This window comes from Penicillium verrucosum (assembly GCF_028828655.1).
Source record: "Penicillium verrucosum strain IBT 35672 chromosome Unknown utg000002l_segment0_segment0, whole genome shotgun sequence".
Lineage (NCBI taxonomy): Eukaryota > Fungi > Ascomycota > Eurotiomycetes > Eurotiales > Aspergillaceae > Penicillium > Penicillium verrucosum.
The window spans coordinates 4,420,333-4,442,550 of record NW_026643211.1 but is presented as its reverse complement, the minus strand read 5'-3'; the positions used below and the strand labels follow the sequence as shown (position 1 = coordinate 4,442,550).

General features: G+C 45.9%; 7 protein-coding genes across 7 annotated transcripts; 1 reads left to right on the top strand and 6 right to left on the bottom strand.

The window, feature by feature from the left end:
- Window positions 1-8,276: 8,276 nt before the first annotated feature.
- Window positions 8,277-10,256, top strand: N7516_007295 (uncharacterized protein; the record flags this gene model as incomplete). Its single annotated transcript, XM_057220015.1, has 1 exon — window positions 8,277-10,256. One exon carries the CDS (start codon window positions 8,277-8,279, stop codon window positions 10,254-10,256), a length of 1,980 nt encoding a protein of 659 aa, XP_057074106.1.
- A 1,866-nt stretch (window positions 10,257-12,122) lies between these two features.
- N7516_007294 (uncharacterized protein) lies at window positions 12,123-13,476 on the bottom strand (the record flags this gene model as incomplete). The annotated part of the gene is made up of 3 exons (XM_057220014.1): window positions 12,123-12,403; window positions 12,472-13,330; window positions 13,378-13,476. The coding sequence occupies 3 exons, from the start codon at window positions 13,474-13,476 to the stop codon at window positions 12,123-12,125; spliced, it is 1,239 nt and encodes a 412-aa protein (XP_057074105.1).
- Window positions 13,477-14,208: 732 nt separating this feature from the next.
- N7516_007293 (DNA/RNA-binding domain E.t1.c1-type) lies at window positions 14,209-15,772 on the bottom strand (the record flags this gene model as incomplete). Its single annotated transcript, XM_057220013.1, has 2 exons — window positions 14,209-14,259; window positions 14,324-15,772. 2 exons carry the CDS (start codon window positions 15,770-15,772, stop codon window positions 14,209-14,211), a joined length of 1,500 nt encoding a protein of 499 aa, XP_057074104.1.
- Window positions 15,773-16,861: 1,089 nt separating this feature from the next.
- On the bottom strand, window positions 16,862-17,469 carry N7516_007292 (uncharacterized protein; the record flags this gene model as incomplete). The annotated part of the gene is made up of 2 exons (XM_057220012.1): window positions 16,862-16,885; window positions 16,951-17,469. 2 exons carry the CDS (start codon window positions 17,467-17,469, stop codon window positions 16,862-16,864), a joined length of 543 nt encoding a protein of 180 aa, XP_057074103.1.
- Window positions 17,470-18,452: 983 nt separating this feature from the next.
- N7516_007291 (uncharacterized protein) lies at window positions 18,453-18,791 on the bottom strand (the record flags this gene model as incomplete). The annotated part of the gene is made up of 1 exon (XM_057220011.1): window positions 18,453-18,791. The coding sequence occupies one exon, from the start codon at window positions 18,789-18,791 to the stop codon at window positions 18,453-18,455; it is 339 nt and encodes a 112-aa protein (XP_057074102.1).
- A 487-nt stretch (window positions 18,792-19,278) lies between these two features.
- Window positions 19,279-19,784, bottom strand: N7516_007290 (uncharacterized protein; the record flags this gene model as incomplete). The annotated part of the gene is made up of 3 exons (XM_057220010.1): window positions 19,279-19,514; window positions 19,583-19,634; window positions 19,692-19,784. The coding sequence occupies 3 exons, from the start codon at window positions 19,782-19,784 to the stop codon at window positions 19,279-19,281; spliced, it is 381 nt and encodes a 126-aa protein (XP_057074101.1).
- A 552-nt stretch (window positions 19,785-20,336) lies between these two features.
- Window positions 20,337-20,822, bottom strand: N7516_007289 (uncharacterized protein; the record flags this gene model as incomplete). Its single annotated transcript, XM_057220009.1, has 1 exon — window positions 20,337-20,822. One exon carries the CDS (start codon window positions 20,820-20,822, stop codon window positions 20,337-20,339), a length of 486 nt encoding a protein of 161 aa, XP_057074100.1.
- Between the last annotated feature and the right edge of the window lie 1,396 nt (window positions 20,823-22,218).

The window sequence follows — 22,218 nt, the reverse complement described above, 5'->3', positions numbered from 1 at the left end:
TGATATTCCAGCCCGGAGGTAGGGCTTCCGAAAATCTGAGCACAGCGGTCGCACACTGTATGCCCACATGCTAGAACGTGTTGTGCGGAACGCAAAAGGCAGACCAGACAAATACGACTGCTTTGCATGCGAGATACCTGACCACTGAAGGACTTGAGTTGTTCTTTGCGTAAATTTGCTGAGGAGACTGCGTTCTCCGACAAGCGTTCATATAAGCGCGCAAAGTGAAGCTCCACCAGATCAGTTTCTTTTACCGGACATATATCGGGCCATAAAGCCTTCGAAATGCAATACGCTGTATTAACAGCAGAGCGATACAAAGTTTTAAATACTATGCGGGGATTCGTGGCTACCTGATGTCAGCCTCAGCGTATGAAATGAAATGTTGAGACAGGACCCACCAAGCATCTCGGGTACGTAGTGGTCCATAAAAAGCGCGGACGAAATTGTGGCGGCCAATACAGAGAGAGGGAGATTGGCGTGGTGGCCGATCTCAAGATAATACGCCAAATGTGGCTCTGCGCATAAACTAACAGGGCGATCTTTCCTTGTAGCTTTCACGAAATCGAACGGATGAGAAATATCCTCTACGGTGTGTTGGATGGCTGATTGAAATAATGCTATCAAATGCGTCCCATTTGGCCGGGCTTGATTTTCTTGTCGAATGGAGGAAATGGCGTCGACCTGTTCTGTGATCGACGCTTTGATTCGTTGAAATCTTGTGATATCAGAGAAATCATACTGCAGGTATAAAGATATAGAGCTGGAGAACAACCCTGATAGATCGTTATACCCGCTTTCTTGGACTTTCCGGTGGAGTAATCCTATATCATCCATACCCCTTTCTTCTTTTGTCACCGATGGGCCATAAACAAATATCGCCCTTGGTAAATGTTGTGATGAAAACGAGGACGCAGAACGAAGCTCTAAACAGCTGACAAGAAAGTGCACGACCTTGTCAAGACAGGCAGTGTCGTCGATGAAGATGCAAACTATATCCGTGAAGACAAAAATCAACCGTGACCACAGAACTAGTAGTATTTTTGCCGCTGAATAGTTATTCCAAGAAACAGGATGGCCAACGCCGGCATCGAGTCTCTTGGCAGTGTAGAATTTGTTAGTGTTCGGGATGTCACCATCAACCAACAATACTGGCTGGCGGCTTTGCAAAGACGCAACATCGTATCGCAGCGTTATTGGAGCCTCAGATTCATGCCTTTTTATATTGTTCAGAGGGTAGAGCTGCTGAAGAGCGTGATTCTTGGTTTTCCCACCGAGGAATACACATAATGATGGATATTGGTTATCTTGGTCGTACAACTCGGAGACTACACGGCGTAGCCGGCCGTGGTCTTGGATTGCAAACGTGGAATCTTCACGGGTGCCGACATCGAGCCAGCCAATATCTATCGAATTTTGCATGGCGAAAGTAAAAGTGAGAATAATGCTTCTCTGGTGCCTCACGGTGCGAGATATTTAAATGTAAATCTGACCCCTTCATTTGACCAACGTGTTTCATAACTAGGGTGATAATATCATCCACATTTGCGAACAAGACCTCTAGGTGGATTAGTTCACAAACGGGACTGGTACTAGGACGGAAACAGACTTCTCACCTGGTTCTCACCTCGTTCTCACCTCGTTCTCACCTTGACCCACTTTTACTGGTATAGATCCCGGACTACGTACTTTTGTTAACGTCCATTATCGCCTCCACTAAGTCCAGGGGCAAAGGTCAAACAGGGATAACAACAACAGGGTTCCATAACCAATACCCAGCTCTCATTATCCAACAGTTGGTGGCGCTGCCCTAGCCATTGGGAGTCCGGCGTTTAAGAGAAATCAATACATAAGATCTATCTCCGGCATCCGAGACCTATTATTATTCTGCTGCCCTGCCTGAACATGTCGAATTACAACCACGATCATGACTACGAAGAATCTCTGGGAATCAATATCCCAGATGGTCTGTGGGAGACTCATGATCCTTTTCTCTGTCTTGGCGCCAACGAACCCCCGTTTTTCACTCAGGCAGACATTGATTCATACAACGAATTGAGTACTTTCGTTCAACAGCATGACGTGGTCATGGGAAATGACGGCCTTGAGTCAGAGGCGTGCCCGGAATCGTCTAGGGATCGTTCGATGACAGAGTTATACTGTGGTGGGTGCGACTATGGGATAAGGTATCCTCACCCGCCTATATGACTCAACTAGAGCTGACAGACTAGCAGCCAAGCCGATGCATTATCTTCAACTAGTCCGTACGACCCCGGGGAGACTGAGACCACCTCGCATGAAGAGCTATCTATCACCTTGAAGCAATTTACGAGTACGATAAACCAACTTGGCGTCCTTTCGCAATCGCTGGGTGACAAGGTTGATGGCTTGAATAGCCGCTTCGATGATATGGGGCACCGTCTGGACAGTATGGAGCACCGCATGGATAGTATGAAGTACACCATGGATAATTTCTCTCGGGGAACAGAAGACTTGGAGGCCAAGTTCAAAACTGTCAATGAGTATCTGCTCGAGGTTATAAGGCAGGAACGGATAGTAATGCAGGAGTTTGGTGACTTGACAAGTCAGTACCGTGAGCGAGAGATATAACGAGCTAGTGAGATTGCAAATTCAGTGACATGCGTTGCTATTTCTAAAGGAGATAAAAAGAAGTCCAAGTATAATAAGACAGCAACACGTAGATTCACAGCCCAGGAGCCTTTCAATATCCAACCAATGACTTGACACATCTGAGAATTCAGAAACATCCCCTAGTTCCACTTCTAGAATCGGATCCCCAAAGCGTTAGATACTGCTGCTCCGACTCGTGTAGGCGCGCGGTTGCATGGGCGAGGGCATCTTCTAGGGAGCCGAAGATACCAAACACAGTTTCTTGGAACTGCAAGAGTATCTGTTTGGTTTCTTTATGCCACTGAAGCTCAGCCCTGAGATAGCCCATCTCATACGCAGTTTCTTCCAGCTGGATTTTGAAATCTGGCGATTTTCTTTTTGCACGTTGCAACCGCGACTGCAGTCTCTCGAGGTTGGATGACGTGCCTCCGTGGCATAGAATTTGATGATCCACGGGAGTAATCTCCTCGTATATGGGATCGAGACGTTGGCCCCGACTCATTGTGATTTGTGAAAAATGCAAGTAGGATAGTAAGAGGCTTTGACCTCCACGTTGGTACGGAAACCTTGGAGAGATTATAGCAGGCTTATGGAGGCAACACGAATTCAAAAAGCACGCAAATATTATTGAGGATGCCCTCTATCACCCAATGACGCAAGCAGAGGTGACAATATAACGCCACTTACCCAAAATGTGTGTCGGAATATTTGCCAGAGCATCGACACCAATACCCGCCGAATTTTCCCATTGCGTAGGTTGCTAGATTATTATTTCATCCAATAATATGCGGGTGTTATAGTTGGGATCTACAGATAAAGATACCCGCACCACGGTTGAAAAGGCTCAGCAAATCTCCCCGGGACACTGAAAACGACTTGCGACACTAAAAACAACCTGCGACACCGACCAATTCCTGCGACACTGAATGCTGTTCATAAAGTAAATATTATTTTCTTGCAGCTCGTGTTTAGCTCTCTACCGCACCTCCTATAGTGGTTAATAACTAATAAAGGAAATGAGCCTTCTGGTCTTTATTGAATGATAAAGGCTAACCAAATCCTTCAAGCTATGTCTTCCGAAGCCCAATATCAAAATTCAGAGGTAGCGCCGCCATCTGCAGCAACCATTCTTCGAGTAAAGCCTAACTTGATTCGCAGTACATAAGACATACGCTAATTCTGCTTCAAATGTAGGATCACGCGAACTCTGCAAAATATGACGATGACATCTTTCTCTTGGTAGAGAAGTTGTTGCACCAAGAGCAGCAGTCAAAGCATTACCAAGGACAATTAGAGTTTAGAATCAACAGCGATTCCGTGGCATATCAGAAATTACATGTCTATTGCGAAAGGTCGCTTTCTGGGATGCAGTATCAAAAATCGCAGCTTGAGCTGTCATTACGCCATGCCACAGAAACCTGCCAAGCATTGTCCCAAAGTCTTTAGTTGGAAAGGGAGAAAGTGCGGGGGCTTGAGTCTCGTCTTAATGACTTGTACCCAGCTATTGATTCATGGCTATAGCGATGGAATCAAGACAAGCAGGGGTCTGGATGTGTCGATGATAAGGGGATAATGGAGCATTTTTTGCTAGAGAACCGACGTCAGCGAGAGCTGATCAATTGTCTTCAGTCTCTCCTCCATGCGCGTGAACAGACCGTGTATGACCTTTAGGATACTTTAGACCAGTTGTCTCAACGACTCCCTATAGGAAACGCAGGCTAAGGTGGGCTATTCAGGTCCTCTGTTTGTTCGTCGGAAGAATCGAATATCGAGATCATCACGGACACACCTTCCACTAGGAGCTAAGGTATCAAAAAATGGATTCTGCGCTCTCCGTGAGGTTCCCAATTTAATTTCTTCCGAGTTTACGTAAGAGTATTCTTTCCCGTTTAATGGTAGCCTAAAAGTCTCAATCCACTTCCGATGCGAAGGTACCGCATATTGAGCTAATTCATGTAGTCCGCCTTGGCCGGCACGGGAACTAAGGCAACGAGGTTGTAGATGGACGAAACTGCTGACTACCTATCACGCGCTACGTCTATAGCATCTGTCCTTGTCTAGGTCCAATGCATAGTCATAACAACCGACGGGACGTACGCCCTTCAGATCCTTTTACTTGGCATTTGCCATGAGTTCTCCTACTCCGCGTTTTGGGACGAAAAAAACGGAATCGGATGTAACCTAAATTGTAACATCCAATGTAAGCGGGGTTTTACGCGCCGTTGGTAACTGAGACCTTTAGCGCAACAGGGTTCCATGGAAGTAGGCCGAGATTCCCCCTTTAGGGTCGCCAGGGTGTAAAACTTTAACGAAGCTCGATTAAAGCGGTTCGATCCGTGCTAATGTTATGCATACGGCGAATGTTACAATTATTGAGCCTCGTTGGGGGATAAGGAAAGATAAGGAAGAAAAGTTAAAAAATTAATATTTTGTACCTTCCAACGCAACGGGGAGGTATTGGGGGCAGAACGTCACTGTAATGGAAGATTCGGAATGGGCGGGCAGCTCCTACGCCTTCATTTAGGTAGTGATCTCCATAACTATGGTTGGATTTTAATTTCGGGGAATAGACGGAACGTGGAACGTAGCTTTTTTGTCTCCGTACTTTCTGTCCTCATTAGCCAATCGGCTCGAATGTAGGCCCGAACCGAGCCAGGAAAAACTTAGGGATTCTGTCGCGAGTTTGAGACAGTGTCGCGGTTGGGGTAGGATCGCAAGAACAAGGATCAGCGGTCAATGAACGCCGAAGAGCAGGTAATATTGTAGCAGCACTATTTCGGGGTGTCCTTGAGCTGAGATCACATTGGAGGCCCTTGATGGAGTTACCGGACTGTCTATACGGCCGAATCTGCGGGCGGATCTTCTGCATATATCCTTATAGGCGTTATATTCCAGCAGAAACTTCGCTCTCAGGTGACATACAGAGCCCTAAGAGGTGTCCGTCCTACATGTTTTAGCAGGTCTGAAAAGTGACTTTGTAGCAGCAACTTAGTAGGTTACTTACAGGAAATTGGTTGCATAATACCAAGCCGAAAATAGCACGGGAGTTGGTAGATCTCTAGCAGGCGGACTGGGGTATCGGGAATAGTGTCGCAGCATTTTCCGTGATCAGGATAGTAGCTGCAATGTATTACCACACAGAAGCTTGATGGTCGCATAAAATACTTATTTCACCCAGAGGTAGGTAGAACATTTCTTTGCACTCTACTCTAATCAGTTCTATCAAGGCTCTACTGTCTTCGAGGCCAAATGGGGATTTTCGCAGATCTACCATTCGAGTTATTGAGATTGATTGTCGTCAACCTCGATTACTACTCCTTGAAATCGTTATCTCTCGTGAATAAAACTTGCAGATCAATCAGCACCCTAGATATCTTCCATACGCTCAAAGTCGAGTTCTCGGAACAAGGGATGAAGAGGCTAAAGGGGCTAGCAATTTCCACTTTAGCATAATGCGTGAAAATACTTCATTACGATGCATCAGAGTTGATCGATCCATGTATGTGACTTTGAAGCTTTTTAGCTAGCTCCTTACTGATCTTTCTAGTGATCTAGCATAGGGACTATTTTTCTGCCTGCATTTATATACCACAGGAGTATGCCAGAGATCAGGAGGATTTTCAATGGGAGCTCAGAGGAAAGCAATTTTCCTATAAGGCAATCTTTCACTATTTCAGGGGACTTGCAAGAGCTTAGAGTTTACTTCTGGAAGAGCGGACGGATATCCAAATATTTGTAGAATCACTTCGACATCTCTCCAACCTGAATACTGTCAGGCTCTCCTTTCACGGAGCGAAGGAAGATCAACTTATTTGGTTCTCTAATTGCGTATTTCTTGGGAACTCACTTCTCACTCACCTTGAGACGGTACTTAAGGGTATCACGGCAGCTCAGGCTACAGGATTAAGCTTGAAATGTTTTGAGATTGATGGAATACATTCCAAGCTGACCTCTAAAGACGACGATATCCTCGAAATTGCAACGGCTGCTTTAGGGAAAGTCGAGAGCTTGACGCTGATAGATAGCCCGGGGTTTCTGGGGTTCGTGTCCTATGCCCCTTTGCCTTCCTTGCGACGGCTGGAACTAGCAAAGTGTTGGCTTGTGGGCCTGGATTTGGAAAAGTTCCTGAAAGCCCAAGATGGGAGAGTACTGCAAGTATATTTTAAAGACAGGAATCAACTGTACCATGAAACATGGAACACGGATGGCGACTCAGAACTGCAAATTCGGACAGAATCCTTTCTCTACTCTAGGAATATTGGCCTACAGAAATGTCTTTTACTTACAGGAGATTGTATAGAATCATTGAATTAAACGAGGATTTTACGGTAAACCTTACTTTGAAAGTCTTAAGATAAAATATAATACCGCGACACTTAAAACCGGTCGCATAGAAAGTAGCAATACATAAAGCAGCTAGGAGGTTTATCATTGATGTCTGATTTTTTGGCTGAGATGGATAAGCAAACTCAGCTTTTAGGTAACGAGAAGCGAGCTTCTTGGAGATCAATCTGCCGAAAGCGACTCGCTCAGCATATATGTAAGCTCTAGAGCCTTCGGAGCCACACCTACTAACATCTCTAATCAGTTGAGAGGCTTTAAATCAAAGTGGACCCTACCGAGGTGCGATTGAAGATAGATACCGAATGTCTCTATGTATGGTAGATAGAAGATCTATCTATCGAGCATCTTTTTCAGAAGTATATGAGTAAACACTCGGTAGGGGCATATATGCTACTTCACCGCGAAGTGGGCTAGAAATTTTATGCAATCCCTGCAAAAGTAACTAGAGTGGCCCCTCGTGGATAAATCATTAAGCTCACGGGAGTTTATAGTGCAAAGAAAACCAAACGGAGCTTGATATTGTTGCCTATGTGCAAGCTGAGAATCTTAGTCTCGCAGAGAGACTAAGGGCGTCCGAAGATAAAGCATCTCGTTACGAGGAGGCTGCAACATAAGCGGAAGCCGAGATCAAAGACCAGAATTCAATAATTCAGGAAGCGCAAACTACCATACATCTTTACCAACAGGACATTTTGAACTGGATGGCCGTTGCCGAGTGGTATCAGACCAAATGTTTCCAGTGCTCAAATATGTTAGGACAAATGATGGCATTCTTACAGGACACTACATCTGATACTAAGTGAACACTAGCTTCTTCTTAAGGTTTCTAGTTATATATTACAGTTTTGCCGCATGTAAACGTCGAGATGTAGAGTCCTCTAAATCAACGCCCTCTGTAGCGATCAGTAGCTCTAGTAGCAACCGACCGAGCTCTCTTTTCTGGCGCAGTCTTACACAGACATGAATTCTGAGACAAGCTATACTTTGTCCTTCTCAAATGAGGACTAGTCAGGTGATAAACCAATAGGGATTTGGGGATAAAATCATCCAAAAGAACAGGATCGTTTCTGGCCTGCAGCATCATTTCTGGCCTGCAGCATCATTTCTGGCCTGCAGCATTGTTTCTGGTCTGCAGTATTGTTTCTGGTCTGCAGTATTGTTTCTGGTCTGCAGTATTGTTCTTCTAGTCATGTGCACGGGTTCGTATATTTCACAACTGCCGCATCAACATTTGTATAAATCTATTCTGCTTTCTCCAACTTTAACGGTAGAACCGCCATTCAAAAAGTAAATTATTGAGTATGTCTAAACGTCAGAAAGCGAAAAAGAAGGCACTGAAGGCCAAGGATGCCCAGAGAAATGCCCGTGATATCCAAACACCCGCATCTGGCTCCGAATCCGAATCACAACAAACTGGATCCTCGAGAGCACAAGAGTTGAGAAAGGCTAGTCGAGATAAAAAAGGCAAAGCCCCTGAACGGACAAGCTCTGAATCTCCACAAGCCGAATCCTCGAGAACACAAGAATCGAGAAAGGCTGGTCGAGATACAAAAGACAAAACTCCCGAACCAAGGAACCGATATGCTAGAAGTCCAACCCGTGCAGGTGACTTTGCCCCAAATGCGAGTGATTACAAGTCAGATGGCGAATCGGATCTCGACAGCGATTCTTCTGATCAAGATGGTCCCATTGAAGACAAGCTACAGCCACTAAGTCGCTGGGTCAAGGATGTCATTCGAGGCGAGACATCGAAAGAGTCAGAAAGAATGGTTGAGGGGTTTTTTACGTCTGAAAACCCATCGTACGACGAATGTTTGGCATTCTTTCGCAGACTAAACCAACACGTTCGAGGGGCCAACCAACGGCATAATGTCATGGACCTTGATACTGGTACTATCCCCGAGACTGGCTACAATGCCCTATGCCGGGCTTTCCAGCAAGCAGCAAAGAGAGCAATCGACAATCGCTCCCCAGAGGAGTTCTGGGAGGCTTACAATAAGACCTGTGATCTTTTAACAAGGTTCAACAAACGATATTGTCTCCCTAGGCCCTGGAATATTAGTGAAGCGTGGGCCGAGAATTTAATTGGGTCGTCGAATCCTAGGATTAGGATTGAGGAAGATATTAGCTCCACTTCTGATAGCGGCATTCAGGCTGGCGACATCCAGGCTGGCGACAGCCAGACTGACGAGACCAGTGAAGAATCTAGTGCCGAATCAGACGTTGATATTGACAGTGATCATCAACCCACAGGACTTGATGCTTTAGAAGTGAGAACCAATAAACAGCAACGCCAATTGAACTCAGCCAAAGTATTGTATTGGTGGCCCAAAGGCACTGGCTCTCAGATATTCGTGCGCTACGGAAGTAGGTCTACGCCGATCTATCGCATTCGTGCTGGGTCACATGAGAGCTACAACCCAAGTCAGGTAGAACGGGTTTTGACCATGATGACTCGCGGTACCGCTAAGGTAACCGGGATTAAGAACGGGCTTCCAGAAGAGTTTTGGAAATATCAACGAAAAGACGTGGAAGACTTCGTTGGCATCGGTTGGAAGGTCGAAGAAGACGATGAGCAAGGGGTAAATCCTCTCAACTTGCTCCTGCCCGCTAAAGATATAGTCTATCCACAAACTCGGATTCTTGTCAAATGGAAAGACGGTCGTTTTACTCTAGAAGGGCGATCCTTCATCCGCCGTATCACAACGGGCTCGGCTTTGGACGGTGATAGGGTGATATATCAAAAGGCTGAAGAGCTCGAGGATTCTTACCGCAAAAAGCATGGGTTGTATGATATAGAAGATGATGATATCGAAGATGATGATATCGATACCGAAAGCGACATCTCAACTCAGTCAAATCAGACTCGCAACAGAAGACACCGTAGCGAACCTGCTCGCTATTCGAACACACGCAGCCAAAGCTCCAGGCACCGTAGCGAACCAGCTCACTATTCGAACCCACGCAGCCAAAGCTCCAGGCACCGTAGCGAACCAGCTCACTATTCGAACCCACGCAGCCAAAGCTCCAGGCACCGTAGCGAACCAGCTCACTATTCGAACCCACGCAGCCAAAGCTCCAGGCACCGTAGCGAACCTGCTCGTTCCTCCAATTCACACAGCCACAGCTCCAGGCACCATAGCGAACCTGTTCGCTCCTCTCATTCACGCCGCAAACAGACTCCAACCCAAGTTGAAGAAAGTACCGATGAAGATAGCGACGTCGTCCGCAATGCACCCGCCAGTGAAAGGCCACGTAAAGTGCGATGGATACGTCGATAGCGAACCAACCGCTGGAGGCTGGAGGAGCATAGTATGATGAGCACCTATTTTGTGGTCCTCCTATGAGCCGGTCTTACAAAGCCCGGAAATTGTCTTCCTGTGATTCTGCCTTTGTTTCGTCCCCGGCGTCTCTGAAATTCATTGTCTTTCTAATGATCTCGCTTTACACGTTGCTTTTGGTTTTATTTATTGTTTAGCTTACAGATTGCCAGATTCAAGCTAGTTCCTCAATACATCACCATCTCACGAGCTCCTCTCCTCGTAAAAAGTCCGCGATACTACAACGGGACTCCACTAGCAGATATAAATCATTGGTTATGGGCCGGCCCACTTCATTTGTATCTTTTAATTATCGAAGATTGCTGCTAGTCTCAGCCTTGCATGCTGGCCTTCAAAAAGCAATCTTAGATATCTTAAGAATAGTATTTTAATGGGATTGATATGAGAAAGCACCGCAATCCGATATAGTACAGTGTGTGTGTGTGTGTGTGTGTGTTTTTCATCTACCCTGACCCCTCGCAAATTGAAAGCGATATGTAGGATACAACAACTATATATATCCGAGTATGTACATGTAGAGTGATCCACTTCCTGAAAACGAACTTAGAGCCTTGTCAGGGCCTCTCGTGGCCTAATTGCCGCTCCCATTGTTAGGCTGCCCTTGTGGCGCGTGACTGCAAAACCGCTGTGACGCCTTAGCGAAGTCCAGCACGGCATTGACCGTTTTGGCTCGCGAGACGGTGTCTGGTTTACCTTTCTCACCTTTAGTTGAGCCTCCCAGCAGACTCGACGCACTATTGAACGCGTCCCCGACTTCTCTTCTGAGCTTCCTCTGCAATTCCCTTAGTCTTAGGCAGTCCACTTCGTATTTCATAATAGTAAAGAAAAGCGAAACGAAAAAGGGTCCAAGTACTAGACTACGGCAGGGATCACGGTTGTATAGAAATCGGCCATAACGGCCAAAACAATCATTGCGGGTTTCATTTTACAGCCATATAGATAGATCAATCGATCACCACTATTGAGTGTTGCCCTTGAAACGAAGAAACGGTTCTATCGATATGCCCCCCCCAGCCTAGATCTTTCTATACAACCATTTTCGACACATTCTGTCAACCCTTCTACTACTTGGAGTAGCATCTGTTCAGGACTCAAGATTGTATCCCACGACCCCACTATCAGCTCATTTGATAAGCGGCGGAAGTTCCAGATCACCCGAATACCACAGCTCCACCCATCGTCTTGTTGGGGGGTCGGCTGAGTTTGTATAACAGGTTAGTTATCGTAGAAACCCCAGTAGGTTAATATGCCTTACAGTTTCTTGATATGGAAATCCGAGGTGCCCAAATGCTTTCTGGGCTAGCTTTGATATCCAAGTTCTTTTTGTGCCTTTGATGATGTCTGCAGTCGCATTTGAATCATAGTGGCGGATTATCTTCTTCCGTTCGTTGACTTCAAGAAGAGAAAAGTGATTCCCATGGTTGATAGGACGGTAATAAACCAAAGGCCCTGAGAAATTTGGAGCATTTCCATTTTTTGCCGATCTTCTTCGATATCCTTGACCCAGCCCGCTAGTGGATCCTTCACTCTTTTCTTCTTTTCGGGTCCATCCTTATATAATGGGACACTTAAACCATATCTAACATAGCATGGTCGGTCCGATATTAGCATCGCGGCATATATAGTCCAAGAGTTTAGCCATGTATTAGGACGAAGTAGCTGGAAAATGTCACAGGATATTTTAGAACCTCCACAAATAGCAAGAGTATCGTACTCATCTAACTTCTGATGATCTAACACATTCTCTTCAATCATTTTGATTAATATGTTGATAGCTGTATCAAGTTTTCCAGATGGTAATTTGTCCTAAGGATGCGAATTAGTAGTGTTGAGGAGGATTATTAGGTTGGTACTTGCTTGTTTTAAGATATATTCATTTTGTAGCTCCTGTATCTCGGTCTCCGATAACAGCTTTTTACTGTTGAGATCCGCATAGAATGAGTGAAGATCGGGGAGACTATAATCAACTAGTCGTTGGAGCTGCGGGCTTAGGATGGCAAGGAGTTCTATATGTTCGCGATCATCCTTGATATTTTGTATCGTAAGATCAAGATCCTCGGGGCTCATTTTCGTATATTTCCTTAAAACTATTAGCGATTGAACGGTATCCTATGATTAGATTTCCCTTACTAGATAGACGGGCTAAATAGTATACCTAGTCCTAACTCCTTGACGATTTTCGTGCTTAGTTTGTGACCTCTCGAGAGCCGATTGCGAAGAGCTTTTCTTCTGGCTTCTTTCTCCCTCTCTGGGATACTAAAACCGGGGTTGGGAGACTGGTCGCGAGATTCGTCTTGCATTTTAAGTGGTCCAACTCCACACATACTCCGACTTCTTCCCTGTGTTTGTTGGACTTGAATGCTATCAAGCACCCCTATAGTTGCTTGCCGACGGGTTACTGTTCTCATAGCAAGTTGGATCTGGCTCTCGTACCACCTCGATGCGCCCATATACTCAAGCATATTGAAGATAGTAAGTTGTACCCTTGTAGATGCTCCTCTCTCGAGAATCTCTACCCAGGTAGAGCCGTCCGACCATTCGATATTCGCAACTGTATTGCAGCTTTGGCTGTTCAACGTCTGCAGTATCATTTTATGAACATCCCTCGGAACACCATCATTTTGTGTACTGAGCTGGTGCAGAGTTCTGGTTGCCTCAATTATCAACTTCAGAATAGGCCTAAGCCTAGGATATTCCTCGATGGCCGGTCTAGGCGATTCCGGCAGTTTGCCAGTGGGCATATCGTTCTGGGCGGGTCTAGAGTGGTGGCAATTGTTAAGTGGAGTAGTCGGCAAATCCATCTTCTTTTTGGTGCCATCGACGCTTTTTTTATCTAGTTTACTAGATTTTGGTGGACGATAAGAGGGGTCTTGGGTAAGTCTTCGTTTCCGCGGCGTCATGCATTCCTCGGAGATTTCTCGAATTGAGGCATCTTTCTTCTCTTGAACAACTTCGGCAATAGCATTCGCAATATTCGGTGCTTTCTCACATAATGCATGAATTGAGGTTCGAAACTAATTCAGTCAGTAGAAAGTTACCTCCTAAATGTTTATTTTCGTACCTTCAAGTTGTCCCGAATTTCGAAGCTTGTGCAAGAAGCAAAGTGACCAGCTAGTAATATCAGCTCAGTCTGCAACACGTTCGATAGATCTGCATCCATTGCAGTCTGGGAATACATATATGATAAGAAAAGGAGTAAGAATGGAGGCGGTGAGTGGGTAACAGGAAAGGGGTACGTTTATATATTTCAGTATCCTGGGATATTGAAATGAGATCACATGCCCTGGGCCGCAGGCCAGTCTTGGCAAAACACACCCGGGGAATTAATTTTAGTACGACTAAAGCGGTTCTTATTTTGACAAGGGTGGTCATGACGTTTTTTTTTCTGTAAAATCACATTTCATTTTTTTCAACTGGTCAGGTCTACTTCCTTCCTATTCTAGGAAAGAGTACTTCGATCTCAACTACGGGGAAGTAAAAGGTAAAGAAAAATCTCGATCACTTTGAGATTTATAGATCTAATTGAGGGCACTCGATCTCCTTTCGATAATGGTTTAGGAGCATTTCAAGGCGATTTATTTTGCCCTCGAACCAGTTGATCACCGTGGATCATTTGACATGTAGATTTAATTCGCTGCTTTATAGTATTCGTTTACCATCCGTGTCAAAGCATCAAACGCAGTCTTAGGATGGGAACGACCGTATTCTGCGGCGAACAATGGATCGGAGCTCAACACACTAGAAGTCTTTGCCTTTTCTGTGCAAAGCCTTTGTCTCCTAATCGAAATGTCACATAATCCCAAAATGGCGTATACCCTACCCAGTGTCCAGGTGGGCCTAAACAAGAGGGGATCCGGTAATTCTTTCACCCAACTACGTTCTCGTCTGCTAATTAACTTGGCGTGAAATGTCTTGTCTTGTTGTATGTCAACCAGCCGGTGCGCTGTATGAGATAGATAGTCAGTTTGAAATGTGCTATTTGGCAGAAGAGAGAAAGGAAGACTAACAGTTGCAATCCGCACTCCAAGCCAAAGACATCGATGTGCTCTAGTAGTCGAATGTTCTTCTATATACAGTCTGTTGTCTTCTCCAGAGGCCCCTTCGAAGAATCTCTCTGGATAGTAAAGCCGGGTCCATGTTTGTCCTCTGATCAAGAAGTCTTCTGGTAGCTGTTGTATAGATGACTCATGAAGTGGGAATGCCTCGTCCTCGACCTTCGAAATGATCGTGTCGGGTTGGAACAAGGAATTCAGATACGTTGCCAGTCGTGGCCACGGGACTAGCGGTCCCAGTTGTTGTATGGCCGCTGGGTTGTGCGTGAGACACCACACAAATGCCATTGAGATGTGCACACTTGGACACATATTTGGGTCCCCGATCTCACCGAGCATAACAATTAATGTGTGAAACGCGAGAGAGCTTGCCTGGAGTGCAAGCTGCGACGAGAGATCTATCACTCCATATTTACTCCCATATTGGAATATCGCAGAGATATTGCAAGACATGAGTTGCACACCTTGTCTGCCTACCTTGCTAATCTCGTTACTTAGAGTAGCAAGGAACACATTCGCCCGATAAACAAATTCCTCAACCGGAGCTTGCATGAAAAGTGTGCCGTGTGTAGTCACAAACGAGGTGATCAAGCTTTCATCGGGCGGCACACTCATAAGAGGACTGACTAGCTTGGTCATGCCGTCAAGAGCATCAGAGAATGCGTGCACACTCGTCAATGCTTTCGTGTAATGAAAGAACTGCCGAAGAACGTCCGGGCGAGCTAAAACAGCGAGATGGTGTTGGATGCGGCCATCTTCTGGACGTCGGTCTGCGGCCTGATTGTACCAATATCTTGATATCTCTGCCCAGCGCTTGTGGTCCTTCTTGTCGGATTTTATAACCATTCGAAACCGTGCTAAGTCACCTAAGAACTCCATCCAAGTCTCATTGAAATCCGAGACGCGTTCTAACAGAACTGTTATCATCGAGTACGAGAAGTAGATAAAGTTGAGCATGTACTCCATTGAGCCGGGAAGTTTCTGAAGCAAGAGCGACAAGAATGAAAGCATTCCATAGCGCCACATGCGTGCCGGCACCGCATGCTTATCAGGTAAGGCTTTAAGAATAGGACTAGCTGACGGGTGTTGGGAGGCGAGTAAAAAGTCATGATACTCGTAGAGTAGTGTTCGGTGTAGTGAGACGAGTGACTGCCACTGAGCCTGTGATAGTTCGGTTTTTGAGTGCCATTGTTGTCCGCCGATTTCGATGCATTTCTTTTCTAGCATGACAAGTCTGGCATATATTCCTCTCACTTCATTGACCAGTTGCCCCTCGGTAATCACCGGTTGCTTGGTCGTTTCTCGAGGGCCTTCCTGAGCACCTGAGCCTGCGTGGCATTGGTCTGCTGGTCTGCTGTTTTCGAGAAACGACGCATTACCTGAGACACCGTCGATATCATGCATTTCAATGGCCACTGCTCTGAGGGAAAGAAAGGGTCAGTAAAGAGAATTTTGTAAGTGCAATATAACTGACGATCGTAGTTCAAATTCTGAAGGGGTGCAATAAGGGGGTAGAGTGTTAAGAATATGATACAGGTTCACTGTTGTGGGCCAAAAAAAACTCCCAGGGCATACGAGATACCCTGGCATTAGACTAGGACCTTACGGCGATTACTGCTGGCCTATAATTTCCGGTTTGTTGGCTTTTTCGTATTTATTGGCTAATATGAAAGCCAAGCGACAGTAAAGCAGCCAATAAGACTCGTCCAGCCCATTCCGAGATTTTAACAGAATATAGTATATAGAAACAATTCTCGTAATATAAAGCAAATATGTGCGAAGTCCATGTCCCACAACGGTATAGCTCAGAATGCATACCCTACATAGACATTATTATTTGATGTCTGATAAACCAGGGAACGAATGTGTGTGCACCAGGGACCAATGACTGTCCTACAGCAGATCATCTGCTTGCAGAAAGTCACCATGAGCGCCCGTAGGCTGGACCCCAGAGTGTGCATGCTCTGGAAGATTCGGTCCTGTGAGCGAGTACATGATAGCCTCGGATTGGGCCTTGAAGTGGGAAGATATGATGGACAAGTGAAGTGTCTTGTAACCAAGATATTCACATATATCTGCCAGCCTATGTTGAAATGTCAATTGTGCCTTATCATGGTGTCGCGGAGTGCTTACTGGATCGTACCACTTGTGAGATAATGGACGATAGAAGGAATGCAGTATGGTATCCAGACCTCTTCGCAATGTGGGGTGTCTGTCTTTCCTAGATGTCTCACTACTTCTTGATAGCTCGTTGCGTTATTGGCGGCGAAACGAGCGAATTGAGCCGGTGTCCGGTTCTCTGCATTCAAGGTCGGCAGTGTTTGCCAGGGCAGGGAAACAAAGAACGTACCTAGGAGAAAGATTTCCTAGCTCTTGTACCCCCAACTATTGTCTAGAAGCGCTGCCGCGCATCGATTAACCCACAAGGCGCTATGGCGATACTTCTCTAGTGTCTGATCACCTTGATCCTGACCGGTATATCGCTTCATCATGTTATTTGTCATCGCCTTCGGAACTCTAGCTCGCATTATAACCACATAGTAGCTGCAAAAAATTAGATTCTGATATGCAACCACACGCACCGCGAAGTTTCGATCGTCCGCGCAGCGAGCAATGAAGCTACCATATTCAGAACCCCGCGTGATAAGATGCCCATATTTTGTTGGTAGCGAGGAAGGTATGACAATATCGTCCTGGTACTCATGAAAGAAAATAGGTCCAGAATAGCCCAGAATCATTTTCAGAGCCTCTTGGTTCCGGAAAACAGTATCGATGCCTGCTTTCTTTCTGGCTTCGTTCCATTGGGCTTCCGAAATGGGAATGGCGTGAACAAACTTGTCAAGTTGTTTCTTCCATTTAATACTTCCTCTGTCTGGCTCTAGACGTCGTGCGGGGCCAGCAAGCTGAGGCATGCATTCGACAAAACGAAAACTATTCGTAGAGGCCCCTGCATTCTGGGGGAGCTCAAATGCCAGAGCACTAATTGGGCCTGGAACGCCGAACAATGGCTGTACAATGGGCTGCACATTGATCAGCTGAGACTCGAGAAATCTGATATACTCATCGTCATTTCCTGGGAAGTTAAACAATCGCTGAGACATTGTGGTGTAAAAGACCGATGTATTTTCTTCGTGGCCGGGATCATCTTCCTTAAGAACGTACCCGGGTACTTACTTGATTTGGAAGCACAAACAACCATGCGTCGCGCTCAATCAGACTTATAGTGAGTGCTAGGGAGCCAGCCCAGTACACATCATCACGGAGACCATTACGTGCCTAAGACAATCGAAATATGGGGATTGGTCGCAAATCTTTTACCGTCCCGTCTCTAGAGGCTCACCTTCATTGGCCACGACCATGCTCACATTGCTTCCTCCATAGGGCTTGTGGTCAGCAGTCATTCTCGTTTGGTCTATAACCCTGCAGACTATTCATGTCAAATACGAGCTGACCGACAATACCGGGCGGCGATTTTGCTATTTTTCTGGGCCGAGTCAGCCTGGTCGTCAAGCCGCATGTCAATCAACACTTTGTCATTCTCAACTGCTATCGAATCTCAAGTCTCCACTCATTATTCGCGCCCGAAGTCCTCTCACCATCAAGCAGACATGAAAATTTAGAAAATTTTTAGAATTGGCCCCGTGCGTTATAAAGGAAACCCCGTTTTACCAACGTCTATCCGAAGAAGGCTGGACCATTTTCTCTAGTCTCCTCTTAACAAGCTTCCGATTCAAACGACATGTGCAAGGCTCGGAAAGGTAACATTTCACCATAAACCATATGTCATATCAAGTGAATTCTTCAACTGTTTGAATGCATCCACAATTATCTCCTTCTTACTCTCGAGCATAACAAGCCCTCTTTGGCGGCGCTGAGGGTTCTTTTCGTCGTATGGAGGCGAATCGCAAATTTGCGCTTCCGTGGCCCAACAGTAATCAAGATGTTCGCCTTCCCTTAACTGTATAGGTCCTTCATCTATACCGACTGGCTCCTGCTGTTTGTCGCACCATATTCGTTGGGGCTGGATTGGCTCACAGACATCCATGGGTACTGTGTATCTGGCCATCGGAATTCCCTTATGTGTCTAGCTATCCCTATAGACCTTGCGAGAAACGCACCGGCCACGTAGGTTGACTTCTTCTTTCGTTTCTCGTTTCGCAGTGGTCAAAATAGTTTGATCGGTTTTCTCACAAGCTCCCCTAGGCGGCTCCCAGGTGAAGGCCCATGAGTTCCGTTTGTCTTTGCCGTTCTCGTCTTTGCCTACTGGAGCCCGTAGACAGAGAAGAAGGCAAAGGGTACGCATTTGCGGGCAATAGCAGAAAATAAGAGCACTGGCGGAAAATCTGGCGATGTCGGGTTGTTTTTCTTGAAAATCGACCAAGGGGATATCGATCTCTTCCACTGGAACACTAGAAAAGCCCATGGCGTGGAGATAGTGAGTAAACTTAGGAAGGAGGTATGCTGCTGTGCTCGCTGCACATTTCGGCGGCGGATACTGGATATTTAAGCTGCTCTGTGTTACGGATATGCCAGTCACCAATCAGTGTGGGGACCCGCAACTACCAGATGGGCTACCAAGAGCCAAATAAACGTATCTGTCAGCAGGTTAGATCTACTCGGCGGTCTATCTGGCACCGTTCCTCGATACCTCAGAAGGACAACAGTACGGCCGAGAGAACAGATCGTTGACGTTGGATACTGAGTACTAAGGCAAGTATAACTGGATCCTGTCTGATATAACTGTGACTAGTTTGTAGTCTGTAACACTCGGTCCCACCAACTATCACACTTCTTGTGTATAGTAGTTGGCATTCTCATGCTGATTGGACTTCATTTGTAGAGGAGACCACTTCATGTACGTTCAGAATCCATTGGCAATTGAATCGACCCTGTAAATATCAGACTACCTGCTAGACATTGTTTTCTATTTGGTCATCCTTGCGCCTTTTGCCAAAAGTCTTCATCAAACTTTCTATATCCAAATCGCCATTGTACACGGCGCTGTTATTCTTCACTGACCCACCACTGATCATATGGCTCGTGGTTCTATCGGGATGCTTGCCTCTGACGTCGCCGTTGATCACAAGTGAACCTTCATCTATTTCTATCCCAAATAAGCCATGTGTGGACCGTCTGGAAGAAGTACCTATAGGGCAGGAGATATTAGATTTTTCTTAAGTGAGGGCAGCAAGGAGTGAGACAATATCGCAATACCTGGTCGACTTCTTTTATCCTCGCCTAGAGGAACGAAATCAGAGGAATGGCTCTATAACCAAAGTCAAATGATTAGCTAGAAGCCGGTAGTTTCTTGATCACAACTCACCTTTTCTTGCAAAGATAGGGCCACATCTATATGGTGCTGAGAAGTGACAGGAGGACCACCACTAGGATGTTCTTCGTTCTTGTTTTGATCCATATCAAGCAATCAGAATCAAACGGCCGAAGAAAATGAAAAATGATTATCGAGTGAATGCATTGCAGAGAGTGGATGATGTCGTATTTATATCCTAGGGTCCTCGCTATAAGATCAATCAAGCCAGTCTCAAGATGAATGAGACTGAAAGAGTAGCCTAACAAGTAGATTGGTCACACCGTGTTTTCGCATCCGCTGCCAGTAGCCACGCGTGCCTTGATCCCTCGGGATTTGACCTCTTCGAATACTTCCAAATTAACTTTGCACATCCCCAGTGTTGATCTGTCTGCTAACTTTGCTTCTTTCCGTGCGAGATATATCTCTCACTATCGAAAGGCCACTCAATCCCGAAACGGCATAGCTCCGAATGCATACACACCCTACATACATATTATGCCGTGTGCAGAGCCCGAATCAGCGCTGTTATTTGTTTAGTCTGCTAAGGCCAGCCGGCATATCGGTTGACTTGGCCAGTGACCTGCTACCATGCTCTCGCCTCCCTAATCCCGATCCTTCTTACGCCCCCGGACCATAATGATCGGCATGTTCTTGCCTTTACATGGATGGCGAAGTGACAGACTTCCCGCGAAATTCCGCAAGGGCCTTTCTTGCTCCACTGATCCTTTCGAAATCCTTGTAGTCCAGCCAGCAAATTTCCAATTTCCCTTTGACGTCCAGCTCAACGTGTAATTTTGTTATATCGAATAGGCCATTCGCGTATTCAACACTGCGCACTTTGATCACATTCGTTCTGTTGGAGAACGAAGGGTTAAAAGTTTTCAGAACGTCGTCTGCTTTTCTGAGCGTGTTGAAATCTCCAAATTCCAACCAGCACAATGTTCTGCACCCATCGCTCTCTAGCTCGACATACAATATTGCGCTGTCCAAACAGGGCTCCTCAAAATGGATTTCCTTTATTCCGATCACTTCCGTGCTCTGTGTTTGGACAAGGCCTAATATATCGAATTTGACAGCATAAGAAGCGATGCTCTCCGCGTCTCTGACATTGACATCGCGGTTCCCCATCCCCGCTTTCTGCATTCGACGTAGTATTGGGTCTTCCATCCAATAGAGAGGCCTTGCTTTCGGTAGGTCTTCATTGTTTGGTTTACGGGGGATATGCAGCCCTTTGTTTGGTCCACTCTATGTCTTGATTAGCTTTGAATGTGCAAGGAGTAAAAGTCCGTACATTCGAGCGTCCTAGGCAGGCATAGAATAGATGTAAGAGATAATTGTTCATGTTGGGTTGAGCAGATATGTGTTTGGATACACTAAAAGTACACTGGACTTAGAGACTTATATATCACAATACCGCACTAACTGAGGCCAAAACTCAGGGGCATGTTCTACAAAGACCATGATTCTGGACTTCAGGGTCTGAGCGGGCCTGGATTCTGAGAAATCAAGTCTGCGGGCTCTCCTATACCCGTTCCGTCACCTTCGGGGTTTATGAGTCAGCGTTACAGTAGGGCTCTGACCGAAATCCGATCTCCCTTGTTCACATGTCGATAATGCCAGCTCGCCGTAATCCACCAGTCACTGCGGAAGGTCTGCTTCACGATCTATCCACTCAGATGGAACATTTTCTAAGGTTTCTGGAAGCCGATGTCTCTCCAGCCTTTGCAGAAACTAGCACAACCAGTTCAGTGGATTTTATTTTACGTGGTGTGAGTTCACGCTTATGGATCCGACGCCTACAAACCATCTTTGAATGGTCTTCTCTGGCCTTGAGAGAGGAAGAATGGCTACGAATGCAAGGATTAGACCGTGCACATCCTGGGAGCTAGGTCCGCGGTGTATGGTCCATGCCGTCTTTCCTTCGTCACCTAGGGCAGTCAAATGATCACAATGCTTGTAGTGCCCTTCAACAGGGGCGAAAGATTAGGAGGTTTGAGATTGAGTTTGGTGAAGGAATTGCAATTTTGTTAGCTCCGGTCTTGCCTACTTTCCGCCGATTATCCCTTGTCGAAGAAGCCAACGCCAAGCAGCTTCTGAGAGCTAGCTATATCAACATTCTTAATAACGCACAACAACTTCTGCATTTCAAGTCCAAGTATCAAACATTGGTAATAGCTCATATCCTTTCCTTTCCTTTCCTTTCCTATTTCTCACGACTAATACAATTCTGCGTCTAGGCAACACGTAAAAAGTGAAGGCCAATGATCCTTCCTAAACTGCGTTTTCCCACCTGGCTGCTTCTTCTGCCCACTTGGATGCTTCTTCGGAATCATTGACCTGGTGTGTTTTCTTGTAACGAAGTGTCAATAAGTGTTCGAGTTGGCGAAAAACCTCGATGCGTGCGTAAATAGCACCCACCGCCTTGCGAGACCATACAATGGCCTCATCGAGGTGATCTATCGTGTTTGTTGCTTCGTATAGAAGTCCGAGCTTAGTCCCGAGCTCATAGAAACAATCTCTAAGCAAATAATACTGAGGG